This window comes from Tasmannia lanceolata, unplaced genomic scaffold (genome assembly GCF_043159265.1).
Source record: "Tasmannia lanceolata isolate RefF3 unplaced genomic scaffold, GAP_Taslan_0.1 ptg000012l, whole genome shotgun sequence".
Taxonomy (NCBI): Eukaryota; Viridiplantae; Streptophyta; class Magnoliopsida; order Canellales; family Winteraceae; genus Tasmannia; species Tasmannia lanceolata.
Window position 1 is genome coordinate 22210497 of NW_027518689.1, and position 22323 is coordinate 22232819.

At 39.7% G+C, this 22323-nt stretch overlaps 1 protein-coding gene across 4 annotated transcripts in view; it reads right to left on the minus strand.

Moving 5' to 3' along the window:
• LOC143887718 (SUMO-activating enzyme subunit 2-like) overlaps nucleotides 1-22323 on the minus strand; it is a 67620-nt gene that overhangs the window by 5692 nt on the left and 39605 nt on the right. For 3 of the 4 annotated variants that reach the window (XM_077391873.1, XM_077391874.1, XM_077391875.1), the window contains 3 exons: nucleotides 16616-16709; nucleotides 16332-16514; nucleotides 16137-16234 (listed from right to left, as the gene is read on the minus strand). The exons of the other annotated variant lie outside the window; for it this stretch is intronic. In XM_077391873.1, the coding sequence (XP_077247988.1) occupies nucleotides 16137-16234; nucleotides 16332-16514; nucleotides 16616-16709 (375 nt within the window). The remainder of the gene's footprint in view (nucleotides 1-16136; nucleotides 16235-16331; nucleotides 16515-16615; nucleotides 16710-22323) is intronic. 4 annotated transcript variants of the gene reach the window in all.

Here is a 22323-nt window from a genome sequence, read left to right on the forward strand (position 1 = left end):
TTGGGTTAGGATGATCCTATAGGGCTGATTTTTGGTACACACCTTATCCATGGAAGGGCCTTTCAAATGAATGCTTTGGATCACCCAAAAAATGTGGGCCACATGAATTTTTGAAGTATGTAGGAACACTATTCTCATATATATATATATATATATATATATGCATGGCCCAGTGCACGAGGCTCCCGCCATTGCTGTGTCTGGGGAGGGCCAGATATACGCAGATTTACCCCCGCTTTGCAGAGAGGCTGTTTCTATGACTCGAACCCGTGAACACCAGGTTACAATGGAGCAACCTTACCGTTGCGCCAAGGCTCGCCCCTCTATGTGTCATATATATATATATATATATATATATATATATATATAGAGAGAGAGAGAGAGAGAGAGAGAATAAAGTATGTGTAGCTGCACAGATAAGCTATTTGTGCATGGGTATGTAAGCCATCCCTATTGGTTCATTACGTGGGGATCCAAAGCACTCATTTGGAAGGCCCTTCCATGGATAGGGTGTGTACCAAAAATCAGCCCTATAGGATCATCCCAACCCTGCCATTTGTGGAGGGGAAAATGGGTAGAAACATGGACACACAGTGTCTGTCCATTTTCTCCTCAAACTTTGATTGGGTTAGGATGATCCTGTAGGGCTGATTTTTGGTACACATCCTATCCATGGAAGGGCCTTCCAAATGAATGCTTTGGATCCCCACGTAATGAACCAATAGGGATGTCTTATATACCCATGCACAGATAAGCAGCAGCTGCACATACTTTATTTTCTCATATATATATATATATATATATATATATATATATATATATAGAGAGAGAGAGAGAGAGAGAGAGAGAGAGAGAGAGAGTAAAGAGTTTTTGCGCTAGAGCGCAGATAAGCTTATCTGCGCTCGAGTGCTAAAACAGGGGTGGGCCCACATTGTTGGGGGGATCCAAAGCATTCACTTGGAAGGCCTTTTCATGGATAGGGTGTCCACAAAAAATCAGCTCCATTGGATCATCTTAGGGTGTCCATTTGTGGGGTGAAAAAATGGGCAAATTAGTGGACAAACAATATCTGTCCATTTTCACCTCCACAAATGGACACCTTATGATGATCCAATGAAGCTGATTTTTGGTACACACCCCATCTATGATGGAGCCTTTCAAATGAATGCTTAGGATCACCCCAACAGTGTGGCCCCACCCTTGTTTCCTGCACTCGAGCGCAGATAAGATATCTGCGCTCGAACGCTTTTCTCTCTCACACACACACACACACACACACACACACACATATATATATATATATATATATATAGGAGCGAGGATTCTGAGCTATAGCTCAGATAGCTTATCTGAGCAAGCCACTATAAATACACCATCTCCCATGTTGTTTGACTCATCCAACCCATTCATTCCATAGAACCTCACATAGATAGGGTGTTCCTAGCAAACAATCTCCATACAATCATCCTAACCATTCAATCTGTACAAGCACAAAATGCACCCATTTTCTAGACGTCCATTTTAAACCTCCACAAATCAATGCTTACCATGATCCTATGGAGATGATTTCTTAAGGACACCCTATCTATGTTAGGTCCTATAGAATCAATATGTAACATAACCCAAACAACATATCTACCTACCCTATGTATATGAGCTTGCTCAGATAAGCTTTTCTGAGCAGAGCTCCCAAACATATGGGGGACCACATTGTTAGGATGATCCACAGCATTCATTTGATAGGCCCTCATATAGATAGGGTGTGCCCAAAAAATCAGCTCCATAGGATCATCCCAACCCTACGATTTGTGTAGTTAAAAATGGACGTGTATAAACCTTCACAAATTTGTCCATATTCAGCCTCCACAGTTTGAAGGGTTACGATGATCCCATGGAGCTGATTTTTTGGGCACACCCTATCTATATGAGGGCCTATCAAATGAATGTTGTGGATCATCCAAACAATGTGGCCCCCCATATCTTTGTGAGCTCTGCTCAAATAAGCTTATTTGAGCAGCTGCTCAGAAACCATTTCCTCTCTCTCTCTCTCTCTCTCTCTCTATATATATATATATATATATATATATATATATATATATATATATATATATATATAGAGAGAGAGAGAGAGAGTTAAGTGAAGCTACACATACGTGTAGCTAACTTAGCTACACCGACGGATTAAAATACAGTGGGCCCACATTATTTGGGTGATCCAAACCATTCATTTGATAGGACCTCACATTGATAGGGTGTGCCCAAAAAATCAGCTCCATTGGATGATCTCAACCCTTCAAACTGTGGAGGCAAAAATGGACAGATTTGTGAAGGTTTTTACACGTCCATTTTTGCCTCCACAAATCGTAGGGTTGGGATGATCCTATGGAGCTGATATTTTGGGCACACCCTATCTATGTGAGGGCCCATCAAATGAATGGTTTACATCACCCAAACAATGTGGGGCCCACTGTATTTTAAGCCGTCGGTGTAGCTAAGTTAGCTACACATACGTGTAGCTACACTTTTCTCATATATATAGAGTTAAGTGAAGCTACACATACGTGTAGCTAACTTAGCTACACCGACGGCTTAAAATACAGTGGGCCCACATTATTTGGGTGATCCAAACCATTCATTTGATAGGTCCTCACATTGATAGGGTGTGCCCAAAAAATCAGCTCCATAGGATCATCCCAACCCTTCAAACTGTGAAGGCAAAAATTGATAGATTTGTGAAGAGAGGCAAAAATTCAAAATCTCTCTCTCTCTCTCTCTCTCTATATATATATATATATATATATATATATATATATATATATATATATATATATATGAGAAAAGTGTAGCTACACATACGTGTAGCTAACTTAGCTACACCAACGGCTTAAAATACAGTGGGCCCCACATTGTTTGGGTGATGCAAACCATTCATTTGATGGGCCCTCACATTGATAGGGTGTGCCCAAAAAATCAGCTCCATAGGATCATCCCAACCCTTCAAACTGTGAAGGCAAAAATTGATAGATTTGTGAAGGTTTTTACATGTCCAATTTTGCCTCCACAAATCGTAGGGTTGGGATGATCCTATGGAGCTGATTTTTTGGGCACACCCTATCTATGTGAGGGCCCATCAAATGAATGGTTTGCATCACCCAAACAATGTGGGGCCCACTGTATTTTAAGCCGTTGGTGTAGCTAAGTTAGCTACACGTATGTGTAGCTACACTTTTCTCATATATATATATATATATATATATATATATATATATATATGAGGAAAGTGTTTCTAGTCCGGCCGACTAGAGATCATTCTCTAGTCCGCCACCCAAAAACACATGAGTCCCACATATTTGGGTGATGCAAAGCATTCATTTGATGGGCCCTGACATAGAGACGGTGTCCACAAGATATTAGCTTCATAGGATCATCCCAACCCTATGATTTGTGGAGCTTAAAATGGACGGCTATAAACCGCCACAAATCTGTCCATTTTTTAACTCCACAAATCGAAGGGTTAAGAAGATCCTATGAAGCTGAATTTTTGTGGACATCCTATCTATGATGAGGCCTATCAAATGAATGCTTTAGATCACCACAAAATATGTGGGACCCATGTGTTTTTGCGTGGCGGACTAGAGAATGATCTCTAGTCGGCCGGACTAGAAACACTTTCCTCTATATATATATATATATATATATATATATATATATATATATATATATATATATATATATATAATTTTTTGGTAAAGGAAACTATTCATGTACTAAACAAAATGAACACCAGAAGGTCCATACATATCTTAATACAAAACCAAAATCAAAATGGAAGCAGGGTTTCCTTCCAACATCTTGCTATTCAAAACAGTTGCTTCCTTGGCCAGGATATCTGCTGACTCAGTGCCTTCCTTGTAGATGTGTCTTTATAGACCAAAGGGGATGCTGGGATAGGTTTGAATTACCAACCTTACCAACCTTTCAACACACTGGCCAAGGGTCACACCACCACAGCCACAAAATAAAGTAAATTGAATGATTTCCCTCTTTTGTAGGAGAGACTCAAGGATTTGAACATTATCAACTTCAGATTTAAAAAACACATTTCAAGGCCTCATTCGATGAACATATCAAGATTGGGTTTATTCATCATTTAGGCATGTAACTATAGTTTTCATTGTTTCTTCACTTCATTTTTTTCCCGTTAGTAACATGCATGATCAATTGAGCATGCACGTTTGTTAGTGAGATTAGCAGCCATGTGCATGTTTATGGTTTTCTTTTCACTACTATTTCCTATTTATTTTCTTTCCTTATTTTCACCAGCAGATGCACTACTCTGTCAAATATAAGTATTTAGGCCATTGTTTCCATTATTCTCCTTGGCAATTGACTTTTCTCTTACAGATAGAGGAGTAGATCAAGCATAAAACGTTCAAGTCCAATGCCGGTGCACCAAGAAACAAAAATGTGAGGGTAAAACACAAATCCTTTGCAAAAATGTGTAGGACAGACAATAACAGAATGTAATAGATGTCTGGCTAACTAGCTCCTACTGTACTGTCTAATCAAAATGCAGGCAAAACATATCAGTAAATCAGAAAGTTGGCTGCATCCAAGGATGGGGTTCTTCTACAGAGAGGCTCAGAGCCTCGGCCTAGTAGCACGATCAGCGTTCAAGAGAAGAAGTACTATCGGTTCACTAAGACCCCATCCAAGGAATCACTATATAGCCCCGAAAAGTGAGGATGTGAGGGAGGCCCCCTTTCGAAACTACCATGCAGGAGTTAGAAGAAGTTCCGGTACATGGGAGGAGAGGAGCAGTAGGAATGTCTCTTCTCATCAGTCAGATTGGAAATGCCCAGGCTGTGGTTATAAGAATTTTGGGAGTTGCAATCTATGCTGGAAGTGCCCTGTGCAACGAAAGGAAGGAGCAAGAGGTAAGACTCCCAAAGAAGGTAAGGATGGAATGCCTCAGAAAAATGAAACTAGCAGTGGTACACCGAAGATTAGTATACCGTTGGAGAAGGTTGAGGAGCGTAAATCGGCCCTTAAAAGATGTTTGGTGGGTTGCATGAGAAACAACTCATGGATCCTGGACGAGGTATGGTCATGGGCGAAGAGATTTTGGGATCTATGTCAGTTAGAAAAAACCGTTTCACATTAGCCCATCGTTGATCCTTTTCAATTTTGAATCGGAGTTTCAAGCAAAAGGGATCCTTAGTAGAGGAAATGACGCTTTTGGTGGATATCTTACTTCGCTGCAGACTTGGAATCCATTGCTCAACACTGGAACAAAAGCCATATGGATCAGATTTTATGACATCTGGCTACATGCATGGACTTTCTCAACAATAGAGACTTTGGGGAAGTACATTGGGCAGGTGATTGAGGTCCAGTTTACGGGGAATCACGACCATTGCATGGCTTTCACCTCATCAAAGGTTCTCACTTCAGACTGGAAATACCATATTTCATTTGTTAGCCTTAAGGTAGAAACAAAGAGCTACTTGGTAAGAATTAAGGCGGAAGATGTGGAGATGAATATTAATGAAAAGAAGCACGTTGAAGAAGCGATTCAGGCAAAGGAAATCAACAGGCTGCAAGAGGAGGCTGACTATCGGCAGAGTCCGGCATGCCATTGCCGAAGGAAAAGTTAATCCGAGAAAGTAAAGGAAAAGAATTTCTTGACAAAGGAAAGGAAAAGGAAAAAGAGCCGTAGAAAGATCCAGCTCTCGAATTTGAATTGAAGAGATTACCCCTAAATGAATCACAGGTGTCAATGATTAGAAAGACGAGCCCTCAAAGTAAACAAGGAAGACTTGTTGTGAAGGACTGCATTAATGTTTAGGACAAGTGGCACACAAGGGAAGGCCATCGGAAATCGAACAGGTGACAAAAAAGATACGAAGTCGGCAGGAGTCTTGATGGACTCGAGAAAAATTAAAGATAGCTACAAAAAGGATTTTGGGAAATCTAATAAGGAAGAAGCTGACACGAGTCATAATCAAAGGAAACATGTCAAATCATCCCAGAAGCCGAAAAGTTTCCGTATAGGAAAAGTTTCCTTCATGCGAGGTGGCCTCAAACTCGAGGGTCATAATTACATCAAACCGACGACTCTTCAAGCTACTAAAGGCTGTCTATCATTCTTTAAAAGAAAGCTAAAGGGTCGCTTAATAAGGGAAGAAAAGAGAGAAAAAAAACTTTGTCTTTGAGAAACCAAGAGTGATGGAAAACTTTGATAAGGCGAGCGACTCTTCCTCAACAGGAGAAGCCGATGGAGTGGATAGAAAAGGCAAAAGAAAAGTAGTATGGGAAGATAATTCAGTAGAAGAAAGCAAAAGCGTACCCAAGGAGAAGGACAAGAGGACATATGAAGGTCCACCACTGCCCAAAGAGAGCGAGATGGAGATTCTAAAGAAAGAGTGGAAGGAATTCAAAAAAGCTGCTAGAGAGAATGCAGAGGAGTTCTTCTGTTTGACAGGAAAGAGAAATGTTAAAGAAGCTTGTATCCCGGTTTACAAACTCCCGCACTTCAAAAAGGCCTTGGAAGAAGAGCGGAAGGAAAGGAGGCTGCATTGGGAGTGAGAACAGAAGGGTTCAAAACTGGAAAGGAGCCTGTAGCAGATATTTCTGAGGAGGAATTCAAAACTTCCAAGGAATTGGTAGAGGTGGATCTGAGTGGTAAGGTCAGACGTTGTCTTGACAAGGGAAAAGAGGAAAGTGAGAAGGATAAAATGGTAAATCTGGAGATCATGTTTTCAGGCCAGGGAGGAAGCCAATGTCTCTGAGGAGATTGATGAAATGCTAGCTATAGGTGATGTTTTCGGGATAGGATTTGAAGAGGAATCAGTAGAGGAAAAAAAGGAGAAAAGAGATCTGAGAGACAAAAAGGAAAAAAGAAAAAGTCAGGGTCGGGGGAAGGGAGAGCCTAATGCTCCTAGAAACAAAGTCATTATCCCATATGTAGATAGTTTGATGTTCTACATGATGGATGAGAGAGAAATAGAGAGAAGGAGATGAAGTGAGAGATGGAGAAAGAGAGTGCGAGAGTTAGAGGAGAAGAGGCGTGAGTCTGGAATGCGTTCAAGCATTCCCTCCCCCATACGATATATATTATTTTAATAATAGTCATATTATGACCATTATACCCTTAGTACATTTAACACTCCCTCTCAAGCTGGAAGGTATATATCATACATTCCAAGCTTGTTACAAGAATCTTTCAGTTTTGCACTACCCAATGGCTTGGTAAACATATCCGCAAGTTGATCTGCAGATCGAGTAAACACTGTGCAGATCTCGCCACTCTAAATTCGATGACGAATGAAGTGACAATCAACTTCAATATGTTTCATCCGTTCATAGAAGACTGGATTTGTTGCAATATGAATTGCAGCTTTATTGTCACAATACAACCGTGCTGGAGATGTAGATGAAAAACCAATCTCTGCTAAGAAGGATCAAAGCCATATTAGCTCCCCACTTGTATATGACATGGCTTTATACTCAGCCTCTGCACTTGACTTGGACACAACATCTTGCTTTTTACTTCTCCAAGACACCAAATTACCTCCTACAAACGTGCAATATCCCGTAGTTGATCTCCTGTCAGCAGGAGATCCTGCCCAATCTACATCACTAAAACTTTCTACCTTTTCATGTCCATACTTTCTGAAGCATAGACCTTTACCTGGAGTACCCTTTAAATATTTGATAATCTGAATGACAGCAGCCCAGTGGGAAGTACGTGGAGCACTCATAAAACGACTAACCATACCAACTGCAAATGATATATCTGGACGGGTGACAGTCAAATAGATTATTTTCCCAACCAGCCTTCTATATCGACCTGGATCATTCAGCAACTCTCCTTGATCAGGATGAAGTTTAACATTTGGATCCATAGGGGTAGTCATAGGTTTCACCCCCATTGAGCCTGTCTCTTCTAAGATGTCCAACACATACTTTCTTTGCGACAAAAATAGTCCATGACGAGACCTTGCTACCTCAATACCAAGGAAATATCTGAGCTGGCCCAAATCTTTAGTGGAAAACTCTCCTTGAAGAAAGGACTTTAGATTTTGGATGCCAGACTTGTCATCTCCTGTAATTACAATGTCATCAACATACACTATCAGGAGAATATATCCAAAATCAGATTTGTGATTGAACACTGAATGATCAACTACACACTGCTTCAACCCAAAACGCAAAACGGCAGCACCAAATCGTCCAAACCAAGCCCTTGGCGATTGCTTCAGACCATAAATTGCATTCTGAAGGCGGCATACTGAAGAGCACATCTCCCCTTGAGCACATACCCAGGAGGTTGCTCCATATAAACTTCCTCTGAAAGGTCGCCATGAAGGAAGGCATTCTTAACATCAAGTTGATATAGAGGCCAACCACGATTAACAGCTAAAGAGATTAATACTCGTATCGACGGAATTTTGGCTACCGGTGAGAAAGTCTCCTGATAGTCAACGCCAAATGTCTGAGTGTACCCCTTAGCAACAAGGCGGGCTTTGAGACGTTCAATAGACCCATCTGGAAGGTACTTGATGGTAAAGACCCAACGACAGCCAACAGGTTGGGCACCAGAAGGAAGAGAAACCAACTGCCATGTTTTATTGGAGTGAAGTGCGGCCATCTCAGCATCCATAGCAGCCTTCCATCCAGGATGATTAAGAGCATCTGTAACTGACTTAGGCAAAGAAATCGAAGACATGCTAGAGACAAAGGACCGAAAAGATGGTAAGAGATGCTCATAAGTAACAAAATTAGATATAGGATGAGCCACAGTACGTGATCTAGTCCGAGAAGCAATAGGTGAATCATGAGTAGGAGAACAAATACCTGAAGGTTGACAATCCGACTGAGGAAGAGAATCAGTGGGCTGAGATGGCGCTCCAGTCATCGAAAGAACGACCTGACGAAGTCCCCGAGTAAAAGTTTTCAGTTCAGAATCCTTAGGATCAACAGGAGAACTTGTGGCAACGTCTGGAGCACCCACAGGACCTGGCAGGGAATGACCCATCACTAAAGGAACAGGAAGGCTAGGGATGTCAACATGTAACTGAGGACCTGAGCCAGACAAATACGGTTGATCCTCAAAGAATGTAACATCCGCGGAAACATATGTCTTTCGAAGGTGAGGGCTATAACATTTATAACCTTTTTGGGTTCGAGAGTAACCCAAGAAAATGCACTTCTCTGCCCGAGGGTGTAACTTGTCTAAGTGCTGGAGACAATTTATGAACAAAACACGTACATCCAAAGACACGTGGCACTAAAGGAAACGGATCTCCATTTGGATACAAGACAGAAAATGGCGTTTGACCAGATAAAACTGACGAAGGAAGACGATTACTTAGGAAGCATGCCGTGTGGGCTGCATCTCCCCAGTGAAACTTATGAACCTTCATCTGAAACATAATCGTATGAATCATATCCAACAAATAACGAATTTTCCTTTCAGCGACACCATTTTGTTGTGATGTGTGTGCACAGGACGACTGATGAATAATACCACGAGAGGAAAGAAAATCATGAAAGCCATTATCTACAGAAAAATAATCCTTAGCATTGTCAGTACGCAAACAATTAATCGTACATTTAAATTGATTTTCTACCTCAAAATAAAAATTACGAAATGCTTTAAACACTTGAGATCTATCTTTAAGTAAAAACAACCACGTGGACCTCAAATAATCATCAACAAATATGAGAAAATATTTATGTCCATTTAACGAAGTAGTTCTAGCTGGACCCCAAACATCAAAATGTATAAGCTCAAATGGACGAGACACTCGACTACTAACTCGAGAAGGGAAGGACACACGATGGTGTTTTCCCAGCTCACAGGACTCGCAACGAAAAGATGGAATTGGAGTTGAAACAAAATAAAAATTACGAAATGCATTAAACACTTGAGATCTATCTTTAAGTAAAAACAACCACGTGGACCTCGAATAATCATCAACAAATATGAGAAAATATTTATGTCCATTTAACGAAGTAGTTCTAGCTGGACCCCAAACATCAGAATGTATAAGCTCAAATGGACGAGACACTCGACTACTAACTCGAGAAGGGAAGGACACACGATGGTGTTTTCTCAGCTCACAAGACTCGCAACGAAAAGATGGAATTGGAGTTGAAACAAATGAAGACTTCCGAAGCATATCCACAGGTGGATGGCCCAAACGACAATGCCACTGATAAGCATCCACTGAAGTACGAAGAGCAACACCAGCACTAGCCTGATCAAGGTAGTAAAGGCCATCAATCTCACGGCCCAAGCCAATCCTTGTCCTAGTCTTCATGTCCTAAAAAACACAATGAGAAGAAAAAAAGGAAACAGAACAGTTAAGAGACTGCGTTAATTAACGAACAGATAATAAATTAATAGGAAAACACGGGACATATAGAACGGAAGACAAGTGAAGACCCGTCGAGATGGAGACTACACCCATGCCAGAAACAGGGGATGTAGTCCCATCAGCCAAGGTAACAGTACGAGGACCCATAGGCGGAACAGACTGGAAAGAAGAGAGAACGTTAGGATTACCAGTCATATGGTGTGATGCTCTGAATCAATGAGCCATGGACTAGAAGAACTACCAGAGAGAAAACATGAGGGGCTACCTTGATGCGCAAGTGTGGCAGTGGGCTGCTTTCCTTTGTCCTGGATATGGAGAAATTCCTCATATTCCGCACGAGGGACAACCAGAGTATCAGGCGTCACGGATGGGGCATCAGAAGAAGAAATACCATCAGAAACAGCAATAGAAGCATTCACAGTTCTGTAGGGACGAAGCTCAGGGTGTAAATCATAGCAATAATCAACGGTATGTCCATCCATACGACAATGAGTGAAAAAATGGGGCCCACGTCCACGGCCACCACCATCCCGGCCTCCCCTATCTCTCGGCCACCACTACCGCCACGACCACGTCCACCACCATCGCGGTCGCTCCCAAAACGACTACCACCACGACCACGATCGGCCCCAACATATATCACATGAGCTGACCCATCCACCATAGGGTCACCATGTTGAACCTCTCGCATACGCTGCACACGGGAGAAGACATCGGCCAGGGTGGGAAGCGAACCAAAACTAACAAGCTGCTGATGAAGCTGGAGATAGTCAGGTCCCAAAGAATCAAGAAACCGAACAACTCTCATCTCTTCTTGACGCTTTTTAGGAGCCTCAGGATCAACAGTAAAGTGCAACAATAAGTCAAGCTCCTGACAGAGAGCAAGGTAATCACTGTAATGGGACGCTACTGGTTTGTCTCCTCGCTGAAGACCAAACCAATCTGAAAAATGATCACAGATACGGGTCAGATTATCCACCCTGGAATACATCGTAGATGCCTGCTCCCAGATTTCTTTCGAGGACTGAAGATACATCATGGAAGTAGCTATAAGGGGTTCCATACAACTTCATAGAAATGAGCGAACCACAGCATCATCTTCACGCCACAGTTCATATGACTAGTCAGTACTAGCCGGAGGAGGCCGCTCAAGAAAACATATCTTCCTACGGCCAAGTAGATAAGTAGAGATAGCTATCTTCCACGAGGGATAATTTGTTCCATCCAATTTAATGGACATCATCAAAAGAGGAGGCTCAACATGAGAGTAAGTAGACTGAGCATCATATGACGAAGGACGAGTCTCATCAACCTTAGGACCAGATAGTTGCCGAGCGGAGGGGTCCACAGATTCCATACCAAGAGCAACACAACAGAACAATCAACAAATATAATCCAACCACAACACACAAAAAGAGAGCCTCCAACACCGCACTCAACAACCTACCACAACAGCCACATTAACACTACCAATAAGTATCACAATCCCTAACACAAGCAACCACACAGCGGGCAGAACATATGTAGCAAACCATCCACAAGTGCGGCAACAACACCAACAACAACCAACCACACAGGCAATACATGTACCCTCCAATAATCATCTATGACCAATCACAACACCACCAGCACATTGATCATAATAAGGATGAACCAAGAACTCATACGAAGAAAAAAAATGGTCTAAATCATAAAGAAAAGGTATGGAAGGTGCTGATTTTTAAAGAAGCGAGGTGATGATAGAAAGGAATCACCCACCTCGATTGTAGAGGTCTCAAACAATTACATAGAGAAGCTAGGGTTAGAGTTTTAGTCAGATTGTGTAGGGTATGGAATGAGGGAACAACACAAGAGGGGTAGGTTAGGGTTAGGTTAAGATGACCGACGGAGATGGGAAGAGAAAACCCAAAAAAAAGAGGCAAAATAAAAAAATTAGGATTTTCGAATAAGACAAAAAAAAAGAAGTGGGGGGGGGGGCGAAAATCGAGAGAGGTAGAGGGATGGGGTTTGACAAGGGTTTATGTTAGTATGGCTAAATGATTAGGGTTGAAATCAAAAACCCAAAAAAAATTGAAAAACGAAGACAAAGAAGGGAATAATGAACCTTTTTGTTGATGTGGATCTCTCACACCATCAGCTCTGATACCATGTTGATGTTCTACATGATAGATGAGAGAGAAATAGAGAGAAGGAGATGAAGTGAGAGAGGGAGAAAGAGAGTGCGAGAGTTAGAGGAGAAGAGGCGTGAGTCTGGAATGCATTCAAGCATTCCCTCCCCCATACGATATATATTATTTTAATAAGTCATATTATGACCATTATACCCTTAGTACATTTAACAATTAGGGGCTTTTGGGTCTTTCTTTTTCTTTTCTTTTATCGAGTCTGGGTATCCGGTTAAAGCCTTAGAGGGCATTGAAGTTAGGAGAAGGAGGGTCAATTTGCAACAGTTTGGTGATTGGAAGGTTTTTGGGTAAGTTGGATCTATGGTTGGAAGAGTCTGTTGCTTTCAGTTTCAAGATGTAGTTAGGTGTTTAAAGAGAAAGATTCATAGACGTGGTTGTTGCTTCTTTACAGAAGTGTGAAATCCGAGGAGTGACTCGGTTTGGCAACCTAGAGGGGGGATAAATAGGATGTTTATAAAACCTTTGCCTTTTAAAAACTTTTTCTAAAATTTCACCCAAGACTTATCCTTTGTTAAATTAAGTTTAAAATAGTTGAACTTAAACAATATTATAAATTTATTTAAGTTCAAAAACCCTTTTGATTAGCAAACTTAATTGGGTGATTTATAGCCTAGTTAGCAATGTATAATTATTCAATTAAAACCAAAATTCTAACTACTCACTCAAATCTAAATATGTAAAAAATGCAAGCACAAATAATACAGTGAGACAGAGAAAGGAAAATACCAACACAAGTGACACAAGGATTTATAGTGGTTCGGCAAACGGCCTACTCCACTCTTCTCAAGGTTGCACTTGCGGATTTCCACTATTGAGACCTCCAAGACGCCCGGCTCCGAGGCTTTTACAACCCAAGGGAATTAAACGAGGATGCCCTTGCCACCTTTATAATGTCTCTCCTACACGGCCGAGAACTAAGCCCTTCACCCAAGGGAATTAACACAGGATGCCCTTCCACCTTTCTTGTCTCTCCTACACCGCCGAGATCTAAGCGCTTTCCGAAGAAGATAAAAGCTTTGCCTCTAAGTAGGCTACAATGCACAATGAAGCTCTTCACAAGGTTATCTAAAAAATAAACAAGTTTAAGCCTAAACCAATCTCAAAAGATTTTCACAAATCAAGGCACAATGAGTTTGGTGAGAGAGAGAAATAACCCAAAAATAGTTGCAAGTGTGTTTCCAGGGTTTTTTAGAGGTGGAATATGTTCTCCTTAATGTTTTGAAACCATACAACATGTATATATAGGTTCCCAACTCAATATTAGCGTTTCAGGGGCAAACTGATAATTTTCGGGTCAAAAAGTCCACTAGCCGTTGTAGCCGCAACGACTATATTTTTTAAATTTTACCATTCTCGGAGTTTCGAAAAATTTCTCGGAGTTCTGCGAAAACAGCCAGATAGTGAATTTTCACTTCCTGGACCATTTCTCGGAGTTTCAAGAAAATTCTTGGAGTTCCGAGAAAATTCTCGGAGTTCCGAGAAAACGTCCAGAGAATGAATTATACTCCCTGGACCATTTCTCGAAGTTCCGAGGGAACTCTCGGAGTTCTGAGCTCGGAGCTCTGAGCTCGGAGCTCTGAGAAGCTTATGAACGGCAGATTTTTCTGTTTTTGTTGCTGAATATTCTTTTAGGCTTTTGGAACTCATTTTCTATGAAGAATGGAATGTCATGAGGGTCCCATAATGATGGAACACCACATGGTCATTCACTAATCCAATTAGGCTCTAAGGGTGTGTTGTAGTCTCTTTGGAAAACATTATTTTTTCACTAGTTTTAGGGGTTTAAACAATGTGCCTTGACAAGAGAAAATGCAAGAGAGATAGGAATACATTCTACCCTTTCTGTCACTCTCTCGAACTCCTTTCTTCAGCTGGGATCTTCTATGGTTGAGCTTCCATGCTTGACATCTTCAAGTTGTGGTACAAGCTCCTTGGTCCTTTGCATTGGTTCTTGATCCTCCAGCTTTGGCCTTCATGATCTTCTCTGTATGTTCAATGCTTTGAGATGATTGTTGAGCTTCTCCTTGGTAAACCCTCCAAGGTGTGGTTTGTCCAAATATGCTCTAGCTCCTTTATCAATTGGTTGGTTCATCTTCAAGCATAGGCCAACAAGGTGTATGCTAGTATGATTTGACTTGTGTAGGACCTGTCTAAAGCACAACACTCAAGGCAAATGATCAGTCCATAAACGACTAATCAATTTGCGTTTGTTAATCATCAAAATAACATGATTGAATGAACCCATGGGGAACCCTTGGGCTCACAGAGTGTTTCGAGAATGGTGGTGTGTGTGGTCAGCATATTATTTCCCTGGTTGGAGATTAGAGGTTAAGTTGTTGTTTACTATCTCAATTATGGTGTAATTTCATTAGGCGGGATGCCTTTATTGTCTTTTCCAACGCAAAGTTAAAGGAGTAGGTTCAATGTGTGGATCCTTTGTGGAAGCACAACCTCTAGTCCTTGTTCAGAGGATGAGCTCTTATGTCGTCCAGGTGGGGAGTAGTAAACGAAGTAGATCCTCAATAGCTTGAGAGACCACGGTCTTTCGCTTTGTGAGGCATATTAGTCTGGATGTTTTTTTCATCTGTTTTTGTGATGGAAGTTTAGAGTTACTAGAAAAGGAGTGTGAAGTTTTGGATTGAGAATCCGGTGGAAGAGTCTTTTGTATGATCATAGCGGAGGACAGATCTGTACGGTGTTGAAAGGGGTTTCTTGTTTGGCATGGAGGCAATGCAAGGTCTGTGAGGATGACTTGGTTTAGGATGGGCGACACAAACTCTTTTCTTTTTATTTTTCTACTCTTAGCCCCCTGGCTCAGGAGTATGTTCTTGGCCAGACGTACTCGACGCTATGTAATGCAAGTTGGGACCTCTGGTCCCCAATGTACCTTTCATAGTATCAATGAATATTTGTCATCTTTCAAAAAAATACATATCAGTAAATGGGCCAAAAATTAACAAAGCTCCAGAAGAAACAGACACATTTTACCATGATCAGTGTCTTCACTCTTCAGTTTATATCAGAGGCAGTAATCTTGGATTAGTTATTTTATCTTTACATAAGTTTTGATGTAAAAGGGAAGCAGTGATGACCAGGGGTGCAACTCAGGTTGATTTTTAGGAATTCGGGTTGAGGTCTTTTCACACCGATTCCAATTCAGTTTTTAGCAAAAGCTCAACTCGACCTGACCCTAGTCAAGGTAGCTGAGAAGGATCAGAAATTAAATGTTAATGTCTGTTATTCTAGATCAGATATCTTGGCCAAGAAACACTGATGAAGGAAATATAACTAAGGCCCTGTTTGTTTATGACAACCAATAGTGAGTGCCAAACCGATTATTGGACTCAAAATTACGTTTAAATTTGAGTCCAATAATCAGTTTAGCACTCACAATCGGTTATCATAATCTTAAATGAACAGGGCACAAGGAAAAGAAGATATTAAATAATCTAATTATTAACTCGAGAATATTCAAGGTTTACAATAAAAAATTAAGTGTCAGAGAAGTGAAAAAAGAGTCTTGTCCAAAAATGTGGAACTGAAAATAAAACATGAGAAAACAAACCTGTGCTTAATATTGATATGGCATGATAATTCCTGTTGAAGATCCTCAACAGTGAGCACTGTCCCACTGGTCACCGGAGCAGGGAGCTCAGCTAATACCTGCAAAAGGTGCGTACATGCACAAGACATCTCTAGACAATACAAGATCAAAGCAAATCAAGCCAATTGATCGAAACAAAAAGTTGGGATCATATACCTTGTCAAGGTTTAATGCATAATTGATTGCAATATCTTCCTCAAGATCATCACCAACCTCATAGATAAGGGTTGAGCCATGCATAATCAATGGGGAATACATTCCAAGCTTGTTTTTAACAATTTTCTCGACAAAGTCCCGCAGCTTTGAGTGGTAAGTGTTAACTTCAAGTGATAAGGGTGTCTATTTTCAATCAGATTATACAGAATCAGAACGTAGACTGTAATGAAAAAAACATTTGACAAAAAGACTCCCCCAAGCTCAATAACGAATATTAGGTGTACCTCTGAACAGACATAACACGATTTGTTGGGCTCAAATGGTTCAACCGGCATTAGCAGCATCTTTTTCAAGGGATGTTCAACGCAATATGTCATTCTGTTAAGATTAAGGTCAGAACGGTAATTTAGTCGTGGAAGAGCTAAGGCCCTGTTCGTTTGGGATTGTGGCAGCCGATTGTGATTACTGGACTCAAAATTAAAATTTTGAGTCCAATAATCACAATCGGCTGCCACAATCCCAAACGAACAGGGCCTAAATGATCTCAATTGTACTCAGCTGATAAGAATTTACTGAACTGCAATGATCATCCATTACAATATGCAGGCTTCTAACTCTTCAAGAGATAATACAAACTCAAGTGAATGCCAACACACATATACAGATACATCTTTCAGAAACCAGAAGAGGAATACTCATTTAGGATTTGAAAACAAAACAAGAAAAATAGTGAAAATATTTTAAAGTGGCCCAAAAAGATCAGAATAAGCAAGAAACTGTCAAAGAGAAGAACTAAAGATTCACAATGATATTCCTAATGCCGTGTTTATTTGTTTTCTTTCCCGCTTTTTTTCTACGGAAACCCTTTTTTTACTGTTTTGTTGTTTTCCGCGGAACGTTCACGTTTCCTCGATATTTCCCATCTCTCTCTCTCTCTCTCTCTCTCTCTCTCTCTCTCTCTCTCTCGCGAACGTTCTTGGACCCTCGTCTCTGCCGTCCTTGCCATCTCCCGTCCTCCATCGCCACACGCCGTCCAGGTATGTCCTCTCCTCTTTCACCCTCTCTCTATCTCTATCTATGTCTCCCTCGCCCTCTCCTCTCTCTCTCTCTATCCCCCCCCCCCTCTCTCTCTCTCTCTCTCTCTCTCTCTCTCTCTCTCTCTCTCTCTCTCTCTCTCTCTCTCTCTGTGTCTCTACCTCTCCCCCTCCCCCCCCCCTTGAGCTAGGGTTTAATAAGGTTAGAGTTTAGGGTATCTTTCTCTTGTGTTTTCTTTCTTCTTCTTTTTCCTGATTTTGGGGTATCTCAAATTAGGATTTTATGTATAAGGTTTTATCTCGGTTTTGGGTTTTTTTGCTGATTAGGGTTTTATCTCATATTAGGGCTTTTTGTTGATTAGGGTTTTATCTCAGACTGGGTTTTTTCTTATAGATTTGGGCACATGTCCCTCTTCTATGTTTATTGAGGTATTTCTAGATTAGTTTTTTCAATTTTTTCGAGTGAAGTAAGGATTAGTGGTTAGGGGTTTTCATATGCATAGATTAATGAGAGGGGTTTTACTTCTGTAGTAGAACTTGTTGGACTTGTTCTCATGTATTGCACTAATTGAAGGGTTTTTTGTTTGATTTTGATTTTGATCTATCTGTTACATATGTTCTAATCAGTTGGATCACTGATTCGTGTCTTGTGGATGATAATTGTTGATTTGAAAAAGAGGGATTGTGGATTGTTTCGTTCTTTTTTGTTCCTGTTTGTGGATGGGCTTCTATTCATGCTCCTGGATATATATATATATATATATATATATATATAGAGAGAGAGAGAGAGAGAAAACGGTTCCTACACACATGTGTAGATAAGTTATCTACACACTAGCTTAAAATACAGTGGGGGCCACATTATTTGGGTGATCCAAACCATTCATTTTAAGGCCCTCTCATAGATAGGGTGTCCACAAAAAATCAGATCCATAGGATCATCCTAACCATTCGAACTTTGGAGGCAAAAAATGAACTAATTTGTGAAGGTTTAAAGACATCCATTTTACCTCCACAAATCGTAGGGTTGGGATGATCCTATGGATCTGATTTTTTGTAGACACCCTATCTATGTGAGGGCCTTTAAAATGGATGGCTTGGATCACCCAAACAATGTGGGCCCCCACTGTATTTTAAGCTAGTGTGTAGAGAACTCTCTACACATATGTGTAGGAACCGTTTTCTCATATATATATATATATAATCGATGTTCATGTTTCTGATGTGCAAGGGATGTGGCCTAATTGAGTTGTGTGCTATTGATTCCTTTGCTAGTCTGCGAATGCATTTATCATTTTGGTCACATTGCATGTCAGGACTATCACAATTTAAGTTTAACATGATGTTTAACAGGTTTCTGATGAGTATCAGTGCAACTGAACATATCTTTATGTATTTTTTGTTAGTTTCTGTCAGGTTTCCTAGCAACGAAACGCTCATTTGACAGGTTTTCTGTCAGGCTACTTTTCCTTTCCTTTCCTTTCCTTTCCCTTCCTTTCCTTTCCTTTCCAGACGAGTGAACGGACCCTAAAGGATTTTCTCTATGCAATAATGTGTAGATTTTGAGAAAAAACGAATTAAATTATAAAATAATCAGAGAATCGGATCTAAGTTAGCAAGATTATTTTCTTTTATTTTAGCTTAACAACAAATATTGAGTGACTCATTTATTCTACACCCCTAAGACTACTTTACCTGAATAAGACTTAATATGATGTGGAAGCAAAATATGGAAGGACAGGCTTTTAGCTACATCATATATCTCGGCTTCAGAAACCATCCCCTTATTTTTAGTATATGTATCCAAGTTTATCAAAGGACCTTCATATGGTTTTCATTGATTTGGAGAAATTGTATGATAGGGTTCCCAGGAGTGTTATGTGGTGGGTCCTTGAAAGGAAAAAGTGCCTACTAAATATGTTGATGTTATTAAGGATATGTAAGATGGAGCAGTACCTAGTGTTAGAATTATGGATGGCACGTCTAGTGAGTTTCCAATTACAATAGGACTCCACCAAGGATCAGCTCTAAGCACGTCTAGTGAGTTTCCAATTACAATAGGACTCCACCAATTAGAGTGGAAGCATTTTCAAGTCACGACTCTATCTCTTGAACCTATTTTTGTTTTCAAAATAAAAAACCCTAGCTCGTTCAAGTCTCAAAACCCTAGCTCCCCGTCTTCCCCATCCACAAAATCATGTTCTAAAATCTCAGAAACCCTAGCGATTTGTGTGTCTCCCTCTCTGGAAGAAGAAGAAGAAGAAGAAGAAGATTAACAGGTTTGATTTGTTTCTTTTCCTCTTTATTTTCTTGTTCTGATTTATCTTTGCAGTTTCAGATTTTTTCATGCTTGAGATATCATCAGAAACCCTAACGCTCTCTCTCTCTCTCTCATGGTTGTTAGATTTTTCCAGTTTTTTCCTGAAATTAATTTTAGGCCATGTTTGGATTGCTGGAAATTTTTCTAGTCATGATCTCCGTATGCAGTAGCTGATTAAGGTAAGGTTGTACTAGGAAAATGATATTTCCATCTCCTTTCTCACCACTCCAACCCATTTTGTCTGTCTTTCCCCAAGGCCCTGTTTGGATTGCAAGAAAAACATTTCTTAGGATTTGTTTTCTTAGGATTTTTTTCCTTTCCATGGCTTACATGGACAAGATATGATTTCAGTTAATTTAGAGGGATGTTATCATAAATTAAAGGTCTCACTAAGTAAAACTGAGTAGGGTTGGTTCGAGTTATCATTTCTCGTGTGTAAAAAGAGTAAGAAAACCTGCCGGAAAGACATTTCTTGTAGAAAATTTTCATTTTCACAATGTACAAGAAAATGACATGGTTATAGCATATTTAGAGGGATATCATTATGAATTGAAGGTCTCTCTAGATAGAACTTGAATTGAAGTGGTTAGAGTTGCTTTTTTTCGTGATTAAATAAAGAATGGAAAAGCAAGAATTTTTTGAAAAGCTTTTCTTTTATAAAAAAATTCCAGCAATCCAAACATGGCCTAAAATTAAATTTTTTTGCTAGTTTTTTTCTTAATAAGTTATGGTTTCCATCCATAATTTTGCTAATTTCTTTCTTAATAAGGATACTGTAATACTCGTTAAAAATAACAGTTATTATGCATAAAAACTATTCACATGTTACTATTCCCCTTAGTTTTTCCTATAAATAAAGCAGCCAGGAAGAGAAAAGGAAGAAAGAGAAAGAAACGGGAGGAGAGGGAAAGGGAGAAGAAGGAAAAGACTAGGAGAATCACTTCTCCCTGATCGTTGTCATCTTTAAGGTCAAGCATCTTCAAATTCCCACTTCTCAGGTTTGATAAGGCAGGTGATAGCTAGACTCGACTAATATATTTTCTCAATGAAAGTGATAGGGATATGATTATATGTTGTTTTACTCAGATATTTCTTATTCGTTTTAATTTAAATATTCATTGTTTACATTTGGGAAATATCAAATCATATTTGTTTCAAAATGATGAAATGTGTTTCATTCTGAAAAATAAAATGAAATGTTGGATTTCATATGCATGAAAAGTTTGAACGAAAATGAGAAATGAAAGAAATGGAAGAGGTAAATGTGCGATAGTCTCTCTCGTGTGACGTGTTTGTACCTCTGAGTTGTCGACTTACCCAAAAGTGAAAGCGGGCCAAGTCCAAAGCGGACAATACGAGGGTGAGGCAGATCGTTACAGGAAACTTCAGAAATAGAAACAGTTGAAAACTATTGGGCTTTAAATGGTTTGTTTACTATCGGGTTAAATTGTTTCTATAAAAAAATCCTATTAGTATTAGTTTTAAATTCACATTATGTTCTATACAAAATACTGCATATTTTTATAAAACTGTCTCTTATTATTGATTTCAGCTACTTGTCGAAGCTTCTATATACCTGCTCTCCTAACCCACTTTTTCCCACCAGGATTTGAAAATTCGGATGCGGGAGTATTTATCAATGAGGAACCTTAGTTATGAGAAGTGTGAAAGCAACTTGAGCAAATACGGAAATGATGAACCTAGTCAATCTCCTCAGATGTAAAAATGTTTTAAATATGTCATACTTGGGATTTTTGTAAATTCAAGACGTAATTTAACCTTCCGCTGTGTAATTACAGGAATAAATATGTTTTGTTGCCCCTAGCGATCCGTGCAGTAAAAATCCGAGTCGTTACAGATAAGCAGACTAAGTCTGCAGCTCTGTAATGTCTCTCTATTATACTTTGTTTACTCTTCCTGTAATGTCTCTCTATCATACTTTGTTCACTCTTTCTCATTTATAATATGATGATTACTTGTGTATTTTCAGAATTTAGTTTGGGAACCGTTCATGTATTCTAGTGTTTGTGTTAGAATGTTTAGTTTGCTTTGATGTTTGAGATTGAAGAACTTCTTGTTTCTGGTTATCATTTACAGAGAAAGAAAAGCACAACCCAAAACTCTCTAATTGACTTTTTAGTTTTAATTTGTGGCTTTGATTACATGGGATTTATAAAAAGTTTGTACATACAAACTTGTGAACGCTTTGATTTCTCTTTGTTATACTTTGTATATTGTACATGTTTTATATCTATTATATATAAGATCTCTACTAAATTCATGTGGTTGAATAATATTTTTTCTTTTTGTAGAAATGGCAAGGATTTTAACTGATTAGATATTGAGTAGGAAGCGTGCAAGAGAAAGAGAGGAAGAGGAAGAGGAGGAAGTGTTTATAATTGTGTTTTTTATTGCATAAGACGCACTAACAATATTATTTTTTTATTTTTAAGAATGCTCTTGGTGCACTTGATGGGACACACATCCAATTAACTGTCCCGTTAGAAGACAAGCTTCAATACTGTAATCGAAAGAGTGAGATCAGTACAAATGTCTTAGGAGTGTGTGATCACAATCTCAAATTCATCTATGTACTACCTGGTTGGGAAGGATCTGCATCAGACTCTCGAGTACAACG